We start from the raw sequence: 22,859 nt of genomic DNA on the forward strand, positions 1-22,859 counted from the left end.
GACCATTTGTCATCTGTGTGTAAACTATATTTAAGGCCAGCACATAGAAGCTTCTCTGTATTTCTGAGTTTTTTTGGTAGTAGATGAGTTTGATGAAGAACAACAGGAGGCACCACTTGCAAGACAAGCCAGTGAAGAGTTGTGACTTGTTTCCTGCTCCAGTATGGGTAGAATTTTTCACTGAGACAAGAATGATTACACTTTTATATTTTACCTTAGCTTAAACAGTATAATAACAGTATAATGACCTAGTTGTCTAAAAATCTAAACAGCCACACTGATTCTAAAGCCATATTTAACATTTGTATTTTGTATTTAATATTTGTTTATATTATTTAACATAAATGATCCAACAAAGGAATAAAGAATTTACTTAGTGTTTCGTGAGAAATAACAAGATTTATCACAATCATTTAACATGTGTTTAACTATATTTAAATAACCACCAAAAAAGCTATTTTTATATAAGAATTGTGTAGTTAAATGGTTGAAGAGGAAACAGAGACAGCCAGAGCAAGTAACAGATGGCTGTGGGGTCCTTGGCTATTGACTTTTGGATATTTATCCACTGACTCAGGTGTTCAATAACCTGATGACAGTGAGCACCAAGGATCTTCTGAGCCGTTCTGTCCTGCAGCTCAGTGAAGTAAGCTGATCACTGTGCATCTCTCCACCAAACACCAATGATCCCACTTTCCTTCCTTTTTAGCTATTTGTCCAAAAGCCAAAGTCCTTGTCTTCCCCTCTGCCTCCCAGTGCAGTATAAAAGACACTTGCCATGACTGACTGGTAAAACATGCAGCATTTGCTGGAGATCTCAAAGGATCTAAGCCTTCTTAGCTAAAGAAACAGCTGTGCCCCTTTTGGTAGAGAGCATCTATGTTCAAGGCCAGTTTAGTTTGTTGTGCAGATGCCAACCTGAGTATTTATAGGTCTGCACCATATCAGTATCCTATTAAACTTCCCAGCTGTCATTGGGTGAAAGGCCAGGAACACCCTGGTCAAGTTTGTGAAAACAGGTGAAAATAAAATACAATATAGCAGATATGAACTTAATTCAAACAATACCCCCAACCCTTTAAACTTAGCTCTAAATGCATCTGGCCAGCCAAATGAGGAATCATAGTGCACGTTTCCAGTAGTGTTAAAGCTGTTTAGGTAAGGGTTTTTCTAGGACTCCTCTGTATGCAGAATAATGTTGAAATTGTCAAGTTTAACATGTCTGTTTGTCATATGTACTTGCTTTAGTTTAAGTATTTATGTAGTGTTTCTTCTTTATGTCTTTTTTTGTATCTGTTTTTCAGTTTGTGTGACAAAAAATTCTAAATTGTTTCCACATAACAGCATAACCATATGTGCATTTAAGTTTTTAAAGACTGCTCTCAATGAATTATTCATTCGAAATCACTTAATTTGGCAGCACTTTATAAGTCACAGTTGCCACTTTGGAGAATGTTGCATAAAGTATTTTTCCGCAGCAGTGAAGTGAGATTTCTGTCTAAACTCTGGACTGTTGGTTCTGCATGCAGGCTGGTCAACCCAACCCAGCGGTGAAGCTCTATGTAGTCAACCTTTACGGGCCGACGCACACGTTGGAGCTCATGCCTCCAGAGACACTCAAGCTGCGGTGAGAGGAGCTGCATTTTCCCTGCCAAACTTTTGCACCAGCTGCTGTGCCACTTAAAGGGATACCTCTGACATTTCAAACTTCAGATGATCATTTTTTCCTCACTCTTAACTTTGCACCTGTAATTGGGAAATCTTTCACTCTGCGCATGTAGTTGTTAAAACTGCTTTCAGTTCATAAAATGAAGAAGAAAAAAAAACAATGGCCAATTGGTGTCACAGTGGGTGTGGTGAAGTTATTTTACAACATGCAAATACCATTTAGAAATCTTGCATTACTGTGTGCCAGAATTCAGTGGATATTAATGAATGTTGAAAGTCTGCATGCCATTTACCAGCATGATAGGACTGTGTGGAAGAGAACTAACAAAAGGAAAAGAGCAGCTTGACATTGAGGTAATTTGTAGAGGTGTAAAAACCAGTGAGCTCAGCTGTGCAAATGGTTCATTTTCTTAAGTGTGTAGAGCAGTTGTTTGTAGTTGTTAATAGGTTTTAGATGTGCTAAATTAAAAAAGCATCTAGCTTGTGAACATGTAATTACAGGACATGATATGACCATTATGATATAATTTTTTTTATAGGGAACATTACGTAACAATGGTGAAGTGGATCAGCAAGACCAAGACATCTGTTAGATGGTTAAACCGGGCCCAGAACATTTCCATCCTGACTGTGTGTGACACCACCACCGGAGCCTGCGTCACGGTCTGTGTGTGTGTGTTTTTTTGTGTGGACAGAAAAATTGTTAACACATTTTTCCTTCTTTTATCTCATGTTAAAAAGTATCGCTAACTTCCTTAATATAGAAAAAAAGACTTATTTTCTCAGTTTTTGATATAACAAAGTATTCACTCATGTTTAAAAACTTTGCAGCAAGCACTTAACTAAGAGATAATTTGACCAAGGCTAGATCTGCCTTTTGAGTTAGAACATCTTATCTGATTTTCAAGGTAAAACTCACGAGCATTTTTTTCTAAACTTGTCTTTCTTAACTTCAGCTCTTGTTACTTTAGATCCTTTTCTTCTTTGAGATCACTAATTGATTGTTGTCTGCTTTGTTGCTGTGTGATGAAGATCTAAGTAAGGATAGGCAACAAGGGTGGCATCTTTTATTCATGTTAAACAGAAAGCACATTGATTGTTTTTGCATGACTCTCATTAACCTTTTCAGCAGTTACACAGACATGGGTTATCTTCATTGCACAGGCACCGTATTAAACTCTTAATGTGACAGAGTGTTTAGTTATGATCAAAGAGCTGATGTTAAGTCTTTACTTAATATCTCGTGTTTTGCTTGTGGCACGTTTTAGTATTTGAATGAATATGAATGAATATTCTTTATTGTCATTGTCACAAGTACAATGAAATTGAAAGATGTCTCCGGTCAGTGCAACATCACGAAAGATAAATACTTAAAAACTATAATAGATAGGATATAAAAGATAGAAATACATATAAAATACAGTATTCTCATACAGTAAATACACCCAAGCAATCCAGGCCTAAGGCCCCATACAGACACTCAACATACGACCTAGTTGATATATCACTCAAACAATCAATCACTCAGTCAATTTGTTAGCGCATCCAACAAAACATGTCTGAAAGCATTCCAACATCAAGGGCACAAATGACAACAGGGGCAATGAAAGTCATCTACTTTTAGTAGCATTGAGACATGATATTGCAATTGGGTAGAAACTGTGTTTGAGTCTGTTAGTCCTTGTGTATGTTGTTCTATACCGTTTACCTGAAGGCAGCAGTTCGAACATGGAGTGTCCAGGGTGTGAGGTGTCCTTTATGATGTTATGGGCTCTTTTGAGGCAGCGGGAATTGTGTAGGTCTTTCAGTTTGAGGAGAGGGCAGCCGATTGTCCTTTGGGCAGCGTTGATTACTCCCTGGAGTGCTTTCCTCTGAGCCACTGTGCAGCTAGCGTACCATATGCCTATGCAGTACGTTAGTATGCTTTCGATGGAGGCTCTGTAGAAAGACACCAGCAGTCTCTGTGTGATGTTGTTCTTCCTAAGCACTCTCAGAAAGTACAGTCTCTGTTGTGTCTTTTTCAGTAGCTCAGAGGTATTCACACTCCAGGATAGGTTTCTCTCTATGCTGACTCCCAAGAAGCGGAAGTCTGCCACCCTCTCCACATAGTCGTCGCTGATGATTAGTGGTTGGATTTCTGTCTTGTGTCTTCTGTAGTCAATTATGAGTTCTTTGGTCTTTTTCGTGTTTAGGAGAAGGTTGTTATCCTTGCACCATGAAGACAGCCGCTCCACCTCATCTCTGTAGGCAGACTCATCTCCCCCAGATATGAGCCCCACCACAGTAGTGTCATCTGCGAACTTTACAATGGTGTTGCTCTGGTGGGCGGGGGTGCAGTCGTGTGTATAAAGCGAGTAGAGCAGTGGACTAAGCACGCAGCCCTGTGGCGACCCAGTGCTTAGATTTAGGGCTGGAGATGTGTAACATCCCACTCTCACTCTCTGTCTGCGGTCGGTGAGGAAGCTATTGATCCACTTACAGGTGCTGTGAGGAAGCCCTAGGTCTTTTAGCTTGGCGTCCAGTTTGTATGGAAGAATGGTGTTAAATGCCGAGCTATAATCCACAAAGAGCATACGCACATAGCTTCCTTGCCTCTCCAGATGTGTTAATGCTACATTGAGTGCTGTTGCTATGGCGTCCTCTGTCGATCGGTTTGCTCTGTAGGCAAACTGGTGTGGGTCAAGGCTGCTGGGTAGGGCTGCTGTGATGTGGTAACGCACAAGTTTCTCAAAGCACTTCATCACCACCGGGGTTAGTGCCACTGGTCTATAGTCATTTAGGCTAGAGATATGAGGTTTCTTGGGCAAGGGTATTATGGTGGAGGTCTTGAGGCAGGGTGGGACGTTTGACTGTTCAAGGGATTGGTTAAAAATCCTGGTGAAAATATAGGCAAGCTGGTCTGCGCAGTCTCTCAGCACACGTCCTGGTACACCATCTGGGCCGGCTGCCTTCCTCGGGTTAACAGCCCGCAGGGTGCGCCTCACTTCATGCTCCTCCAGAGTGATGATGGTACTGCTGCTGTGGGCTGTATGGTGTAGCTGTTCCTCTGAGGCATAGGGTGCAGTGACCTCAAAGCGTGTGAAGAAGATGTTCAGCTCCTCCGCTAATGCTGGGTCACCTTCAGCCATACCTGATTTGGACTTGTAGTTTGTCAGCTGCTGGACACCCTGCCACACCAGCCGGCTGTTCTTACTCTCCAGGTGGTTCTCGATCTTCTTCCTATAGTCCGCCTTGGCCTTCTTAATGCCTTTTTTCAGGTTGGCTCTAGCCCTGCTGTAGCTCTCCCTGCTTCCGGACCTGAAGGCGCTGTTCCTCTCTTTTAACAGCTGCTGGACTTCCCGGATGACCCGGGAAGTCCAGTGATTTCTGAAACCAGATCACTAAAAACTGACAAAATATAGGACTTCATTAATTTTTATATCACACAAATATTAATGGCAGCATTTAAATCCAGAAAGTTTCTACTGAAATAAGTTCTGTATATGGGAGGAGGCTTTAATTGCTGCAATTAGAGGATTCTCCCCACAGAGGACCTGTGCCATGCAGACTCAGAGAGATGTCTTCCCCCTTGTAATAACCCCTGTAACTGTTATTATGGCTGTAAAGCTTATTACTTAGCTGGATTGTTAGCTTGCCACGGAGAAAGTCGGGTTGTTCGAGAAAAATGTGTGTCCCAGAGACAGTTGGGAAGTGGTTGCTGGAGGTTGGTGCTGAACATACGGTTGATGCTAGCTGGAGTTTGTCACAGAGTACTGTACCTACCTGTAACTGCTTCAGTCGTTAGCAGACTGCCATATTGCCAGTAGTTTGCATGGAAGATGCTGACTTTTCTGGGAACACTCACTAGCTACTTGCAAATTCTAGTTTGAAGTGTGCATTGTTTACTTTTCAAAGTGTCTTTACCAAAGACAAGTTGGTGTCTTTCATACATATAACTGGTGACTGCGACCAGACTGCTAGCGACCAAAACTATAGCAAGGAGGGGTTTGGTACAGCGCCTAATACCTCTTTGAGAACAGTTTCACCCAATGGCTGTTCAGTAACTTGTCGTTGAGTGATAAAAACAAAACTTAGATACACAGGTACTTTTGGCCTTCCTGACGGAAAAAGTTTGAAAAGCACTCTTTAGTTTGGAGAAAAATTTCCGCCGAAATTGCAGCACAGTTCCACATTCTCTCCATATTTACTGGGCAACACAGAGCAGTGTTAACCTCGCAGTTGAACTGTGGGACTGGACAGGCCGCTCTCCAATTCTGCACTTTTCTGATTTGGTGTGATTTGCATGGACAAACACGCTGTCCAGCCAAGAGGCAGCTTAGCTAAGGCCTGGAAACAGCACCCAGAGCCCTCTTGCCAAAACTCTGGCTTCTGCTTATGCATATTGGTTTGAAATGAGGGTTCAAACTGGGAATGATGTCCCAAGTGGTGTGTTAAAATAAACAGCAAAATAAGGGGGCCATTACATGACAGATGATTATGTCTGGAAAATGAGCCACTGAAGTGCTACTCCAGCATCACTTTTACACAGTATTAGAAATATACCACTTATGTAAATATTTTGCTGACATAAAAGACCAATGATTTTGGGAAAGAACGTGATTACATCAATTATCGTGCAGTTTCCAAACCACAATGCACCAAATAGAAGCAGAAAATAGAACCTTGAAAGAAAGGCTGTAACAGATGAGAAGATCTTTATGATGTGGCTGAATTAACACTCATTTGACATTTTGCTCTGACGTGTTTTTCAGAGACATGAAGAAAGCTCTGAGCTCTGGCTCTCCAAGCAGGTAAGCTTCTCTTTATTCTACGTGTCAGTGCCTGTCACTTTGAAAAGCTTGTGCTCCATTGCTGTAATTTCACTTGAAATCATGTCTGCTTCAACATTTTTCAAAAATTACGCAACACAAAGTAGAATTTCTTAGTTATCTGTATTTATATAGACACTCTCAAAGTCTCTGTATCCCTGAAATATTGAAACTGACTCAAGCACAGACTGAAAGGTGAGGCGAGAGCAAAGACTATTCACATATGTGAATTTTCCCTTTTCCTGACTCTATGGTATAGACAAAAACAAAAATACTGCAGCCTGTTTTTCAGTTGATTTATGAGGCTCATTTAAAAAAAAATGTTAAACTTTATTCTTGAGGCTTTTAATTCAAGAAAAATTTAAACTGTTAGCATCCACCGGGCCACTGGAAACAAGTTTAGAGTTTGGCTTAGGATTGGGTTTTAGCCACATACTTTCAAGATAAACTTTCAAAAATCTGCAAGTGTATATATAGATTACAGCTTTTCAGTTAAAGAGGATGTTGACCAAACCTAAATTATAAATTAATATAATAAGTAAACATTTCTTGTTCTTTTTGTTCATCAGCCTCTTTGCTTTATGTTGGAAGGGCTATGAATATTCAGTAACCCAGTGCCAAATAAAAGCCAGAGCAACACACAAACATGTTTTTGCTACTTTTACATTTTGATAAATTAATTATATTAACTACCATCAGTTCAGATTTAAATCAGTTTCCCGTTTATCTATGTTTTCATTTCTTCCTAAGGTGGTCTGCAGTCAGCTCTGAGCTTTATCAGAGCAGTGATGAAGGCAGAGTAGGAGAGTTTCTGGCAGGATTTGATCTTGTAGTCCCGGCTGGCTCAAGCAGTGTCTAATTTAACCAACTGACATCCTTGGCAAGCTGCGTGTATCGGTAAAGGTGGTAATCTGACAGAAGCTCAATTTTGTGGTTGTGCCAGTGCAGACAGGTCTTTTGCTAATGACTTTCTGTTCAATACCAATATATAACATCATGGAAAAATCCATTCTAGTTAATCTATCCCAAACTGAGGCAGAATTTAGAGTTTAGAGTAAAGAGGGTTTCTATTTTTCACAGTTTTGGTTCCAGAGATTTAAACTTTTCTTCAAATATCATTTGTGCAGTGATGTGATTTTGTGTTGTTTATGTTCAGTATTCAAAATTAGAGAAACTAAAAACACTGAATCACAGTTTAAAAATTAAAAATAAAAATAGACAAAAGTCTACATTTGCTGAGCAATTTACAAATGTAATCACATTAAAGGTTTCATTATATTATTATTATTTTATTATTAATAATAATATTAATAATTATTTTTTAATTTATACGGTACCTGCTGACTGCATTATTGCATATTTTTCTTCTATGTTAATCATTTGTAACTATTATTGTAGTTTAAATAGTGTTAATAATGTTTTCCATAATGTTAAATGTGGATTTTTGTGTAAATTTTATTCAGACACTCATGGCTTTTTAAATAAGTTAAAACTAAAATTGCATCTTTTTATGGATTTTACAAGGACTGAATTTAAACTCATTTTAAACATGAATTTATTATTAATCAGTGAGCATTTAAATTTGTTTGAAAAATGCATATGTCTGTTTTTTTAGATAAAATATCACATGACATTTTATTTGGCTGTAATTTTTTTTTTATCAGACAACTACTCCAGGTATGCAGACTAATACTACCTTAATTCATGTTAATATTACCTCAATATTACATCATCATGTAAAATACCTTTTTCAGGGGATTATTTTTTATTGTGCAACACATAATGGGATTACAGTGGGGCAAAAAAGTATTTAGTCAGCCACCGATTGTGCAAGTTCCCCCACCTAAAATGATGACAGAGGTCAGTAATTTGCACCAGAGGTACACTTCAACTGTGAGAGACAGAATGTGAAAAAAAAATCCATGAATCCACATGGTAGGATTTGTAAAGAATTTATTCGTAAATCAGGGTGGAAAATAAGTATTTGGTCAATAACAAAAATACAACTCAATACTTTGTAACATAACCTTTGTTGGCAATAACAGAGGTCAAACGTTTACTATAGGTCTTTACCAGGTTTGCACACACAGTAGCTGGTATTTTGGCCCATTCCTCCATGCAGATCTTCTCGAGAGCAGTGATGTTTTGGGGCTGTCGCCGAGCAACACGGACTTTCAACTCCCGCCACAGATTTTCTATGGGGTTGAGGTCTGGAGACTGGCTAGGCCACTCCAGGACTTTCAAATGCTTCTTACGGAGCCACTCCTTTGTTGCCCGGGCGGTGTGTTTTGGATCATTGTCATGTTGGAAGACCCAGCCTCGTTTCATCTTCAAAGTTCTCACTGATGGAAGGAGGTTTTGGCTCAAAATCTCACGATACATGGCCCCATTCATTCTGTCCTTAACACGGATCAGTCGTCCTGTCCCCTTGGCAGAAAAACAGCCCCATAGCATGATGTTTCCACCCCCATGCTTCACAGTAGGTATGGTGTTCTTGGGATGCAACTCAGTATTCTTCTTCCTCCAAACACGACGAGTTGAGTTTATACCAAAAAGTTCTACTTTGGTTTCATCTGACCACATGACATTCTCCCAATCCTCTGCTGTATCATCCATGTGCTCTCTGGCAAACTTCAGACGGGCCTGGACATGCACTGGCTTCGGCAGCGGAACACGTCTGGCACTGCGGGATTTGATTCCCTGCCGTTGTAGTGTGTTACTGATGGTGACCTTTGTTACTTTGGTCCCAGCTCTCTGCAGGTCATTCACCAGGTCCCCCCGTGTGGTTCTGGGATCTTTGCTCACCGTTCTCATGATCATTTTGACCCCACGGGATGAGATCTTGCGTGGAGCCCCAGATCGAGGGAGATTATCAGTGGTCTTGTATGTCTTCCATTTTCTGATGATTGCTCCCACAGTTGATTTTTTCACACCAAGCTGCTTGCCTATTGTAGATTCACTCTTCCCAGTCTGGTGCAGGTCTACAATACTTTTCCTGGTGTCCTTCGAAAGCTCTTTGGTCTTGGCCATGGCGGAGTTTGGAGTCTGACTGTTTGAGGCTGTGGACAGGTGTCTTTTATACAGATGATGAGTTCAAACAGGTGCCATTCATACAGGTAACGAGTGGGGGACAGAAAAGCTTCTTACAGAAGACGTTACAGGTCTGTGAGAGCCAGAGATTTTCCTTGTTTGAGGTGACCAAATACTTATTTTCCACCCTAATTTACGAATAAATTCTTTACAAATCCTACCATGTGGATTCATGGATTTTTTTTTCACATTCTGTCTCTCACAGTTGGAGTGTACCTCTGGTGCAAATTACTGACCTCTGTCATCATTTTAAGTGGGGGAACTTGCACAATCGGTGGCTGACTAAATACTTTTTTGCCCCACTGTATATCTGAGTTCAAATCTGCTGGACCAAACTGTGGCCTAGAGGGACATTTTCTCAGTAAACTGAAATGACAGTTTTTCAACTTTCACTTTTTAACCTTCTTTCTAACATTTTCTTCACCATCTCTAATTAGTTTTTTTTTTCTTGTTTTGCTGAGAGGCTGTACTGTCCAAATGCATGATTAAAGGCTCATTATATTGTAAGTTATATAAAAAGAAAACCCAATGAACTTTAATTGTCTATGTAGTGAAGAAAAAAATCCCTCTTAAGTGAAAAAATGTGAGCTATGGTAAAGGGTTAATCCAGCCCATAAACTTTGTGTGTCCTTTAAATTTGAGGGGCTAAACACATTTAAAAAGGCGAACCAAGCATCACCAGATACATAAATAGAATCAAATACCCTATGAATCACATATCACCAATGACGCCCCTTTCATTTCTTATAATGCCCCTTATTTACATCTAACTCCCTCTGCACTGTAAAGCCTGTCTACATGAGGCAATGCAGGGCTTCTGTTATGAATTTAAATTCCCAAAATCCGACCACAGTTTAGTAGCTGTTTTCAAGGACTAAATTTTTCTGTTTTTCTTTCTTTTTTACCACTGTCCTGCTTAAAGTGCCACATAGAGTTAAATCATCCATCCTCTTTCCTCACTGCCGTCCATGCTAACAATCCATTTTTCTTCCCACAAAATGGGTAGTCACTCATTTAGTCAGTCAACAGTCTCTTTATATACAATCACTGCAGATTGCTACTTTCAGGTAAAAAAGTGGTTTGGCCATCTCTCAGCTGTGGAAGCCATCCGCGCATAATTTTCATCCACTTGTTCATGCAGTTGGCAACTATGTAATGTATGCCTCTGAAAGCAGGACTCTTCAGCATGCTCCACAGCTTCTTTTACAGATACACTGGAAAATGTGCAATTTGTCTAATGTTCTAAGAAATAAATAGGCACATTCTGGTTCATCTGTTAAAATAACATTAAATATATGACACATATTTGCTTTCTACAGAATCAGGAACCCGTGTTTTCCAAAGATGGCAACAGATTCTTCCTCACAGTGCCGGTCAAACAAGGAGGACGAGGAGAGTTTCATCATATTGCCATGTTCACTACGCAGGTGAATGCTGAATTCATAGTCACTTTAAAGCTATATATGTATTGTGTAACTACAGTGCGTATTCATTTTCCTCAGTAACTACAAGGTATCCTTTGACAGTAGAGCGTGACATACCAGTTTAAGTCCTGATGGTGATAACACTACTTGTTTAGAATTAGGAAAACGCAGACTTATATAAATCTGACAAAGTGCAAGTCCTGTGGACTCAGACCACAATCTTCTGTCTTATAAACATGCGACATGGCCCTGCCACCCCGCCAACCTCTTCACATGGACTTTGTAGGATTCAAATTTGCCCATTATTGTGTGTCAAGGCAACTAAGACACTATGTACCTCAAAGTGAGATAAAACCAATATCTGACCAAAGTCTATAAAGGACTGAGATCAAGACTTTATGTTAATGCGATGGATGTTGCATCAAAGCCGCAGCTAAAGTCACCTTTATTTGTGATGCTGTCGAATTGTTAATTAAAGTGTTGCAATAATCATCTATTTCATGATAGCCCTCATCCCTCCCCCCACCAACACAAGCACAAAATCCAATAGCCTGTTCTCATCAGCACAGATATTAAAGTTTCCCCATGCACATCCACAGATCTGCAAGTTGTATGCAAGATTTCAGTGATGTTAGCAGAAATAAGCAGGGTTATTTGAAATCTGTTTTTAACTCCCTCAGATTGTTTTCCAATTATGGGAACTCGTTCTCCAGTGTAAGAATTCATGCAGTATTAGTTTTTGCAGAAATAAATCTCTGGCTGAGCCTGTTCGGTCTGTAATGGATTTGTCAGGTCTGATAAATGTTCTAAAATGTAAAGGGGCTGTTTGGGGGAAAAAAAAGAATATAACGCAATATTTTTATATTAAAATAACGACTTTGTTTTGATATTTGTAAAAAATAATAATAATAATCTTCACGACTGGAATGATCTGGAATCTGTTTTCTGATGTGCCACGGTCAATTAAAGTCCACCGAACCAGAATGTTTTGTGGCTTTATGACATCGTGTCAGGTAAGAATCAACTTCTTTCAGGGAAATACAGATGCAAGCAGACTGAGAGCTGTCATCTCTGCGGGGTATCCTGATCTCCCCCAAGGTTTTCCCTCCCCTGGACATCCCAGCAATGCCTCAGTTAGGAGGCATCCTTGTCATATGTCCGAGCCAATTAATTCCTTTCAATTTGGAGTGGCAGTTGCTCTACTCTGACCTCCCCCTGAATAACCAGGCTCCTACCTTTAGAGCAAGTTCAATTCTTATTACTTCACTCATGACGTGTGTAATAATGTAATAAAATTGAGATCCTTGCTTTCATGTGCAACTTTTTTTTTTTTAACACTACAGACCGGTACAGCGATCAAATCGTCGCAGAGGCTGGACTGAGCCATCTGTCAGTTTGACTTGTGATTCCCTGGAAACATAAGTCATTATTACACTTATGATTAGAAGATTTCACCAACATTTTCTCATTCCTAGAAAGCTGAATATTCCCATTTTGTTAATGCGGGTGGTGTCTAACAGATAGACCTAAGACATGAGTGCTGTGACAACCAGGTTTAGGCAACAGCGAGGTGGGTCTTGACTGCTTGGCATCATTTTTCAGTATTGAGGGCTTTTGTTGTTAAGATGCATACTTTAACTGAAACCTCATTTTTGTGATAACTTCTGTGATTACTCTTCTGGGAAAAAAGGGGGCTGAGCCCAGACATCATTTGGAGGAAGTTCAGTCTTATTCTTTCAGTCCCTACTTACAGGTCATGGACATATGTGAGTTTAGGAACATAAAGCAAGCAGTAAATCAACCACTTCAGCTTTCATCCTGAGCTTTCCCTTCACCACAGCAAACCAGTTCAAGGTTTCAACAGACACTGCACAAAAACTCACATGCCAGCAAAAACGCTACTCAATTTGCTTTATTGCAGAAAGGGCCAGCATGTTTAGGGATCGTCCTAAAACTAATAAAAAATACACCCCACCGTTCACGGGGAAGGGCTGCCCACTTCTCAGATGTGTGCCTTCCAGAAACTAGAGTCCAGGTGTGCAGACAGCTGGACTGATTAGAACAAAGGCAAATCTGTTTTATTAGATGATTGAAAAACAGTGCCAAAGGGCTTTTAGATTAGAACAGTAGCAAAAAGAAATTGGAGTTTTTAAAACCTTTTCAGCAGGAAGAAGAAACCCCCAAGCCTCTACTGTCTGCAGCAATGCAACAACCAGCAAAGAGGCTTGACTCTGAGCTGAAACGAGCAGGACTCATAGCTGTCATTAAAGATGCAGAACCTTGCTTGTGTTACTGTTTTTTTTTTTTTTTTTAGCACAGTTGTAAACTGCGAAGTTTCTTTTTTAGTCTGTCAATCTTTTAGCCATTTTTCCAAAGTTGATTGTGTGCCTTTCTTTGTCTGCCTGGCTTTTGTGATTGGGACGTATTTAACATCATCTTCTTTGACATTTTCATTTTATTTTTACTTTTAGAGCTTTTCAGTCATTATTAGTGCCTGAAGGATGTAAAAACGGATTGATTTTTAAATGCCAGTTTTGTGCCTAACTTTGCTTAACCCTTTGGTTGCCAGATATTCTATAACCCTCTGAATAATGAAAGCTTTATTGGCTTGAGCCAAAAAAAAATCTGGCACCACCTTAACAAATGGTTTTCTTGAGGATAGTCCAGCAGTCTCGCACGTTAAAGTCTGACACTCCGTACAGCCAATCATCCACCTGGTCTTCTCCCTGAAGGTGCATTTAAGCTGCACGCAGAGCATATTTCACCCACAGTGTCTCTCCAATCTCTGTTGTTGTGCCACAAACAAACAATGTACTGTCTGGCATCTTTGCTACAGTCACGTGTGAGTGCAGTGTTCCTGTGTGTTTGTCTGTTTAAATTTATACATTTATTTAGTCATGAGGACAAAAATAAACCACAAACATCTAACCTGTACCAGATTTGTATGAATGTTTCCACAGCTCATGGCCAGGCTGAACAAACAAATGTGTACTGCTCATGGGTTTTAACTAAAAATTAATATAATTCTATGACTATATGTAAATCTTGGACATCTTCACGTACAAGTGTATTAAAAACATCCAAGGAAATCCACTGAAAAAGGATCAGTGTACTATTTTATTGTCAGTAGAGAATCGGAGCTATGATGGAATCTACTGACTGATTCAGCTCATAAATATTTCCATTTTGTTGGGTTAATGACTGATATTTTTCTGGCATGGGCACTTTTGAATATGTAGTGTTTGACTGACACCTGAGCATGAGTTAAGTGATGGCGCTCAGTCAAATGACTCTCTACTACTCTTGTTCTGATTTTTTTCAGTTCAGAGCTGATCAAAATGAAGTCCGACATCTAACGTCTGGAAACTGGGAGGTGACAAAGATCATTGCCTTTGATGAGGACACCGATAACCTGTGAGTGTGACCGCAAAACTCCTCCTAAAAGCTACAAACTTTACTGACCTCAATAAAAAAATAAATAAAAAAAAACAGTCATCCTCTCACCCCAGAGTAGTTAAGAAATCGATGGTTTGGATTTCTTATATCACACAACTTGATTTTAAGATTTTACGGATCACCTTTAAAGCATGTATGGTTCTGGGCTCAGGCTACCCAGGAGAAATGTTGACCCCATATACACCAGTCTGCGGGCTTGCATCCTATGGTGGAGCCATTCTGGCTGTTCCAATGTTGATGCTTAAATTAAACCTGGCAGTGCCTTGACCATCAGGACCTCTCAGCTCACCACAACCTGCATGAAGAGATAAGGCTTGTAAATGATAAGATGAAAAAAAAAAAAACAACTTAAAAAGATGACTTTTCTTTTTCCACTCTGTTTCTCTTATTCTAATTGTAATTTTATTTCAGTTTTATTATTGTCCATCTGTTTGATTGTTCTGTTTTACTTCTCTAACAAATTAGGAGCTTGTTAAGGTGAAATTTGTACCCTCCTATTCATAATTCCTCTAATTACAGAGTTCCTGATCGTGGTTTCAAGCAGTGATGTGTTTTGCCAAGTCTGTGACCACAAGCATGCGTTACTGAATCTTACTTAGCTAATCTAATGCTGTTGTGTTTTTAAAAGATCGAATAGAGCTGACCAGAGTGCTGATCTTACATGTTTTTAGCCACAAACAAAGAGAAAGATTTAATTTAAAGAAAAAAACAACAATAACAAGAGTTGGGTTTATAATGAACGAAGGAGTTAGTACTGAATTGTCTCCTTTTCTCCTTGGTTCACTGTGGATACCACACATGGCCACATGGCACGTGTGTGTTTTAGTAATTAAATGTATGAATTTCGCTTAAACAAAGAAAACAAGGAGATAATGAGCTTCTGTGTTTAATTTAGCATGTCTGTTTGCACTAATTATCTTTTATGTCCTCTAACAGTTATTTTCTCAGCACCGAGGGTTCACCACGGAGACGGCAGCTTTTCAGGTTTGCATCATTATTATTAATTAAATAATTTTTATAAAATGATTAAAAACTTTTCGAACTTATATCATGAGAACTCAAGGGACTTTTATTAGTAGTAAATTTACTCACATGATGATGATGATGATCATGGGATAAAAAGAATTATTAAAAAAATGGTTGCAAAGAATTTTTCACTTTCACAATTGTCACATTATTCTTACATTGATATATGGTTGACTTTTTGGAGCTAGTAGAGATTAATTTGAATATTTTGCCCACTTTATCACCAGTTTACACATAAAATTTGTATTATTAATCACCTCCCAGTTATTTTTCTGACTACTGGTTAAATATAAAAATGCCAAAAAACTTTGAAAAATGTGCTTTATGTAAAAGGGTAAACTATGCCTGTAACGAGACAGGTAATACTTTCCAGTTGGATATGATTTATTACTGGTTTGTTCGCTTCGGGGGAGTTATCATGAAAAAAGATCAAGAAATATGTCCTTTACTTTCTTACTCAAAAAGTTTTATGTACTTTGTCTCTTTTTCCGTTTTTTAAATGCTCTTCTCTTCTCAGTGTTAAAACTGTGGGCCTGTTCCCCCGACAGTGTTTAACATGTGAACTGAATAAAGCCCACTGTTTGTACTTCGACGCTGACATCAGCCCCACGAACCAGCACGTTATCCTTCACTGTAAAGGTAGGCCAACCAGTATCTGACTTTAAGGGCCCTCCAGTTTTCCTGCTATGAAATGCCCTTTCAAATGGCTGTCAGAGTGTCTTTGGCTTTCATAGGGTGACAGACTTCCAAGTGATTGGGGTCTTATTATGAAAAATTATATTATAAAATAGTTCAGGGATTTGACTCTGAGGTTCAAACGTGGGCGTGATTTAGAGAATCACAACAGTCTGGTGCAGACAACAGTCTGCTTCCACCCACGTTGTTAGATCAGGGAATGAATTTAACCTCTTAACAACGTGCAGGCTACCAGTAATACACACAGGGGTTAAGGTTAGGTTAACACCCCCATCTCTTTATGAAATATTTGCTTGTTTGGCATTCCCAAATGGGAAAAACTATTAAAGAAGAATTGCAAGTTCAAAATGAAAATATGAGACTTGTTATTATAAAAAAAAGTCTTGATTCAGAAAGTACAACCAAACTGACTAAATGAGTTCACAACAGACCTGAGCTGTGCACTGCAAAGCAAATTAAACATATCTGGGCTTTCTTTACTTTAGCTGGTTCAACAAAACCTACAACCCATGACAGTGGGTTCATGACAGTGGTTATCAGCCACACTGCTTCAGGCTATGTGCATGCTCACATAAAAGGAGGCATTTGAAGTGTCATTTCGCTTTCCATCTGCACATAGTGGATGCATTGAGTGCAGCACTCCAAATCCAATCAGAGACATTATCAGACATACAGGTGATAAGGATCTATAAAGGATATGAAAAATAAAGCAGCCAAAGGCAACGATGTTGCTGCAAATAAAATGAGAATAACTCTTAAGTAAACTCTTAAGTAAATATGTTTATTTTAATGCTCTGACAGCTGCACATTAGAGCTCTGAAACTCTAAACATTAAAGGCTCCTCTGCACACACAGCACTGACTGTCCTATAGTTTGCAGCCAGATAAACAAAAGTTTTTGCTGGTAATTAGACTATCAATAGACTGACTGAGTTTTCTTATCTGTGTTTTATTAGCGTGGTGTAAAACAGACTTGAAAGCAAATGAGGACCAAGCTTAAAAACATAATTGATACATTTTCATCAACTGAAGATAGACGTGCAGATTCCTGTGATAATGCGACACACAGTGTTGGCATACCTTTAGAGGTTACATCTGTTTATCAAATGCATTTCTTCTGCTGATCATCTTTATAGCACTTAGAACGTATGGTAATGAAAAGAACAGATACAGACAGGCAATTTTTAACTGAAACTCTGAACCCAACCAGCTTCAGATCAGGATGTATGTTCAGCAAAAGTTACCATGGTGACCCACCCAGGTAAAAAGGCATCTGTCTTCACGACACTGAAAACTCTGACTTTAAGCTCGACGCACTTCACTAACCCATTAATCTCGTTTTGTAGCACACCTCTCCGGTGGATGTCAAGAGAATATTTGAACGCAATCCTGCTCTTTTAAAATTACTTTTTCTGCCTGCTGAATTCCAAATCAAACTTTCTGACTTTTTTTGCTGTTGTTACACACTTGCAGCTTCATAACTTACCCAAAACTAACACAGCAGTATTGACGTTTTCTTTCATTCCAGTCCTCAGGCTGATGAGCTTCATAGCCTGCTGTCTATGCCAACCAAACAGCGAGAATTGAACAACTATACTGTAACGACCCGTATTATGGTATAGCACCACTAGGGGGTGTCATTCTATTATTGTAGTAGTTGCAGTGCAGAGTATCCTAGTGTGAATGCAGCGGCAGCCATTACAGCCAAGCATGCTGTTGTCCGTGCATCTGTTTAGAGAGACGAGACCTTACCATTGTAACGGGCTGGCACCAGCGACTGCCTAACCCCCGGCACATGTATGTACGAATAGGATGGAGCTATGGAGACCTGGCTTGTATGGTTTTCTTCTGTTAACGGCACATAAAGGTCTTTTGTTCTATTTAACTGACTGGCCTCCAAGTTTTCCGGCTAGCCTCCACACCACATGTCCACTAGACCTGCTAGCCAATCCTTCTTCGCCAGACCACGTTACGATACATCAGCACATGCAGATACTTACATGATGTTGGGATGATTCCACATTATGGCATCTGGCCTGTATCACCTAAATGGACAGTTACATTAATAAAAATTAAATCTTTACAATTTTAACCATCTAAAGCCATTTGTGTGGCGCTTCATTCTATTACAACATAGCTGCAGATGGCTGCTGGTTTAAAAAAATCTAATTAGGATTAGGTTGTGTTTTACGTTCCTTATTTATTCAGCATCCATTTATTCGTCTGGCACATGCCTGGGTTTGCTCGTCATAATCTGTCACCCTCCTGATTCAGTTTAAAATTAATCTCTCATCAGTTTGAAATGAGAGTCATAAAATGAATAATTAGCCACTACATTGTGTGTAATCGCTTTTAGGGAGTATTATTGGGCAACAAGTAGATTATTTAATGAGGGGTAACTCATATTGTTTGTGGTTTCAATTTATTTTGAACAGCTGAAAGCTCTTCATGCGCAGGAGGCATTTGGGCTTTGGCGTGATGATATATTGGACAATAACTGCGTTCCCTTTCCCAAAAGCAATAAAAATAATGGAGAAAGCTTGTTGTCTTCCAAAGGCCAAGTTCACGTAATCTGACAAGCTTCTTCTCACACCTGTTTTCATCAGCACAAGCCTCTTAAACCCACTCATAAAGTGATCTGATTGGTTTACTGTTTCCTAGCAGGTACATGCACAAAATGAAGCCATTTCTCTGTGTGACATGAGGAATCGCATGGGTCAAAGCTAATACAGCCCACCAACAGATAAGTGCAAGGAAATAAAGGAAAAGTTGGTTTGTGTTTTAACTCAAAGAAAGGAGAGCTTTAAGTACAGCACACCTGCCATCCTATTAACCTCTGTCAAAGTATATTAGAGAAGGGCATTAACAAGTACTGGCTTAATTTGATATTAGGGAGGCATCTCGAGTGACCTTTAACCCCTAATTGATTTAAGAAAATATAGGGAAGGTGACATAACAGCTGCCTACACTGGCCTTTTAGAGCAGCTTTAAAGGAGCCCCTTTACATATAAATTAAATACCATTTAATACCATTTAATCGTAATTGGGCAAACTGTCAGGTGGAAATGTCTCCAGTCATGATAATAAAGATGCTGGAAATTGCTTAAATTACTTAGATGCTCTTTTTGTCTCCTTTCAGGTCCTGGAGCACCTACTGTGATCCTACACAGTCTGAATAATTCAAGTAAGTTTATTTGTATCTCACATTTTAGAAAAAGTAACTCAGAGTTTGTGAATGAGGCGACATTCAAACACAATAGGCCTCTTGCAAGAACTGTAAATGTTATTTTCCCTTGACAAGCAACATGGGTGGGTGGAGGAGGGTGTATTCATGGAACTGACTGCTTTAATTTGAATCTATTTTGAGTTTAAGTGTAAGTGTTGTAGAAACATTTCCAAACAAAAATAGATGACAAAGTCAAATCTCATAAGACTTACCCGATGTTCCTGTTCACCACAGTTATTTTCAGCCAAAATCTCTGTCACTGTCTTCCCCTTTGGGTGACTGCCAAAGAGTCACTGGTCGCTGTGTTTCGGAGAATTTGTAACAAATATAGATTTCACTGATAAAAAGGACATTTCTCACAGAGCAAAGAAACTCTTCTGTTTTTCTTTCCCAATTTTTATGAATGGAACTGACAGTCACAACAAGTAGCCTCTATGCTAATGACAACATTTCTGGAACTTCATGACCAAGATGAATTTTCCAGGCTGAAGCAAGCAAGTTATGAGAAGTTCAGAGAGCTTAGAAGCTCGGCTTCTACACAAACACTCACGGGCACCTACACACACACACACACACACACACACACACACACACACACACACACACACATTCTCGCACATGCATACACACACATAAAAGGGCCCGACACACCACAGGGGGTGTTACAATGGGTGGTGCCTATGTAAACTATAACTGTAGTCAATAAAAGGCTGCAAGGAAGGCTGTTTATTTAAAGTTGGCTAGGAAACAGGTGAGGAGCGTTCAGCTCCAAGAGCCTGGTTCCGACCAGCGTCCCTTGCTAGCAAGTAAAATTGTTCGATTACTGTTCGTCTTGCTTCGTTAATGGGAATAAGTCTCTAAACCAGCGGGGCCTGTGGAAGCGGAGACCCAACAGCAACTCTGGCATGTAGACATGGATGTCCTGCTGATTCTTAGCATCAGAATGGAGAAGAAAAATTACATCAGTAATTTTGAAAGTGACAATGTTGGTGCCAGACGGGTTGGTCTGAGTATTTCAGAAACTGCTGATTGTATAGAAAATTATCAGAAAAAGAGAAAATATCCAGTGAGCATCAGTTCTCTGGATCATAAAGCCTTGTTGATGTCAGAGGTGAAAACAAAGCCCCAGGAAGGCAACAGTAACTCAAATAACTACTTTTTACAACTGAAGTATGCAGAAAAGCATTTTGAACCTTGAAGTAGATGGACTACAATAGCAGAAGACCACACCACATGCCACTCCCATCAGCAAAGAACAAGAAACTGAGGCTACATTTCACATGGGTTCAGTGCACCCATATTGTGATGACTGCTTCCAGCAGGATAACACAACACGTCGCTAAGCTCAGATGATCTGAAACTGGTTTCTTGAACATGACAATGCATTCCTTGTACTCAAGTGGCCTCAATACTCACCAGATCTCAAACCAATACAGCATGTGTGGAATGTGGGATGTGTTGGGTTGGAAGATTTCCATCATGGATGTGCAGCTGACAAATATGCAGCAACTGTGTGATGCCATCATGTCAATATGGACCAGAATTGTTGAGGAATGTCTCCAGCACCTTGTTGAATCTGTGCCACAAAAAATTAAGGCAGGGAACCTACTTCTAACCAGGTGTACCGTGAGATTCAAATATTACTAACCCTTATCTGTTTAAAGTAGGGAAAATTCTAAAATAGAATGAGTCCCATTTAGTAAAAGGTATGATTTCTGGAGAGGGGTCAGCAACCCACATGTCCTGATTTACATCGGTACAGTTCAAGACATTTACTCATTAAAGCCACACCTAAATGCAGAAATAGAGGGAACTAAACATCTTTTCAAGCATTTAAAACTGTAAAAAAAAACTGTAACAGAGTCTCTCTTTTACCTAAAACAACCACAGAAGAAGAGACAAGCCAGCTTTAGCATTTGTTAGGGTCAAGTGCATTTAAATTTTGCATTACAGGTACTCACCAATGCCATTATATCTTTTTAGTTTTTACAATATTTTTTTCTGTCTCTTTTTTCTAAAACAAGTTAGCCCTGAGCAAATTTGCCCTATCTGAACCACCAGATGCGCCCACCGCAGTATCCCATCTTTTCTGGAAATGAAAGCAAATAGTAAAGAGTTTCTGTAAATATCCTCACATGCAGCGTCAGATTCCTATCCTTGCCTGACAGTTGATTTTGTAAGTGGCTGGGTGGGCATTAGGCCAAGGAAATGTAGTTGGTATAAGACCTAAATACAAGCTGACAAGTATTTCCTCTTGAATCTGGTCGTACGTCAGAGCCAGCAGAGCTCACACGACAGTCACACTCGGGAAAATAGTGGTTGGAGACTACGATGCAAACAAAGTGATTGCGAACATGTGCAATCAACTTGCAGTTTCCTTGTCTGGGAAGTTGTAGCTTTGTGGAAGGGACATTTTGATACACATGAGTTATATAACTGCACCTATTGAAGGAGGTACAAAAAATGAAGAAGCATGAATGTTGCTCTCAATGTGTGTACACTGCTGAGAAAAGACTGGGAGAGATGCTTTCACTGTGTACTGATCTATGTATACAAATGTGACTAAAAGCCTGAAACACTGGAAACCACTCTGCTCATTGTCAAAGAGTAGGGGTTGAGGGATGCCGCGTGCCCAAAGTCTGGTTGATAAGTTGGTCGTCACAACTACTTGCAATCAGTCTCCGACAGCAAAAAACAATTTACTGCACTCAGTCACCCACCACCAATTTTTCCAGGTTGTAGGCTCTTCCATTGACCACACAGTCAACAAATCCAGATTTTTTTCTTCTATTTTTGGCATGAATATGGACACACACACTCTTTTTCTCGTTATCCACATGTATGTGTTGTCTCCCAAGGAAAAAACAACAACAACAACAACAAAAAAAAAACAAAAAGAAAAGAAAAAGTTAACAGCTGTGCTGCAGAAAAAGCAATTTGCACAGGGTTATTAGGACAGTGCCTCCATCCACAGCTGGGAACTCAAGGCCTCTGGCGGTTTCATAATGAGACGTCTATTGATTTTGGGTTTTCTATTAGAAATGCTGGATGAATTCCATTTCATTTAGCTGCTGTTCAGATGGCTTGAATGGAAAAATGGCCAAATCAGAGAGTCACTGTTCATTACATGTGGAGAAAATAGTGGGACTCCTGTTTTTGAGGCCAGAAGCTGCTGTGTGTAGAATGCCTTTCAGAAATGGAACTTTTTGAATTTATTTTTCTGTGCTCATCCAAGTTTAATATTGGCTACATTATTGTAGTTATTCAGCTCTCTCTATGAATTTGCCACAAAATAAGACTATTTCAGAAACAATCCCCTAGAATCAGATCTTATTTGTCTGACATACACTTTCCATCTCGTCTCATTACATCACAGCCTCAAAAGACAATTCCGTACAGGTCATTTGCATTCAGATTATTGACAGCAATTTTTGCACTCTTTCATCCTTTAAACACATTGCCCTCA

General features: G+C 39.5%; 1 protein-coding gene across 2 annotated transcripts in view; it reads left to right on the forward strand.

Moving 5' to 3' along the window:
• The window catches only part of LOC120730878 (inactive dipeptidyl peptidase 10-like), a 246,633-nt gene that overhangs the window by 212,673 nt on the left and 11,101 nt on the right, over positions 1–22,859 (forward strand). For both annotated transcript variants that reach the window (XM_040027445.1, XM_040027446.1), the window contains exons 10-17: positions 1,530–1,627; positions 2,208–2,331; positions 6,420–6,458; positions 10,886–10,993; positions 14,313–14,404; positions 15,383–15,430; positions 15,990–16,111; positions 19,307–19,351. In XM_040027445.1, coding sequence (XP_039883379.1) covers positions 1,530–1,627; positions 2,208–2,331; positions 6,420–6,458; positions 10,886–10,993; positions 14,313–14,404; positions 15,383–15,430; positions 15,990–16,111; positions 19,307–19,351 — 676 coding nt within the window. The remainder of the gene's footprint in view (positions 1–1,529; positions 1,628–2,207; positions 2,332–6,419; positions 6,459–10,885; positions 10,994–14,312; positions 14,405–15,382; positions 15,431–15,989; positions 16,112–19,306; positions 19,352–22,859) is intronic.

Source organism: Simochromis diagramma, unplaced genomic scaffold, assembly GCF_900408965.1.
Source record: "Simochromis diagramma unplaced genomic scaffold, fSimDia1.1 OVJJ01000343.1, whole genome shotgun sequence".
In the NCBI taxonomy this organism is placed as follows: Eukaryota; Metazoa; Chordata; class Actinopteri; order Cichliformes; family Cichlidae; genus Simochromis; species Simochromis diagramma.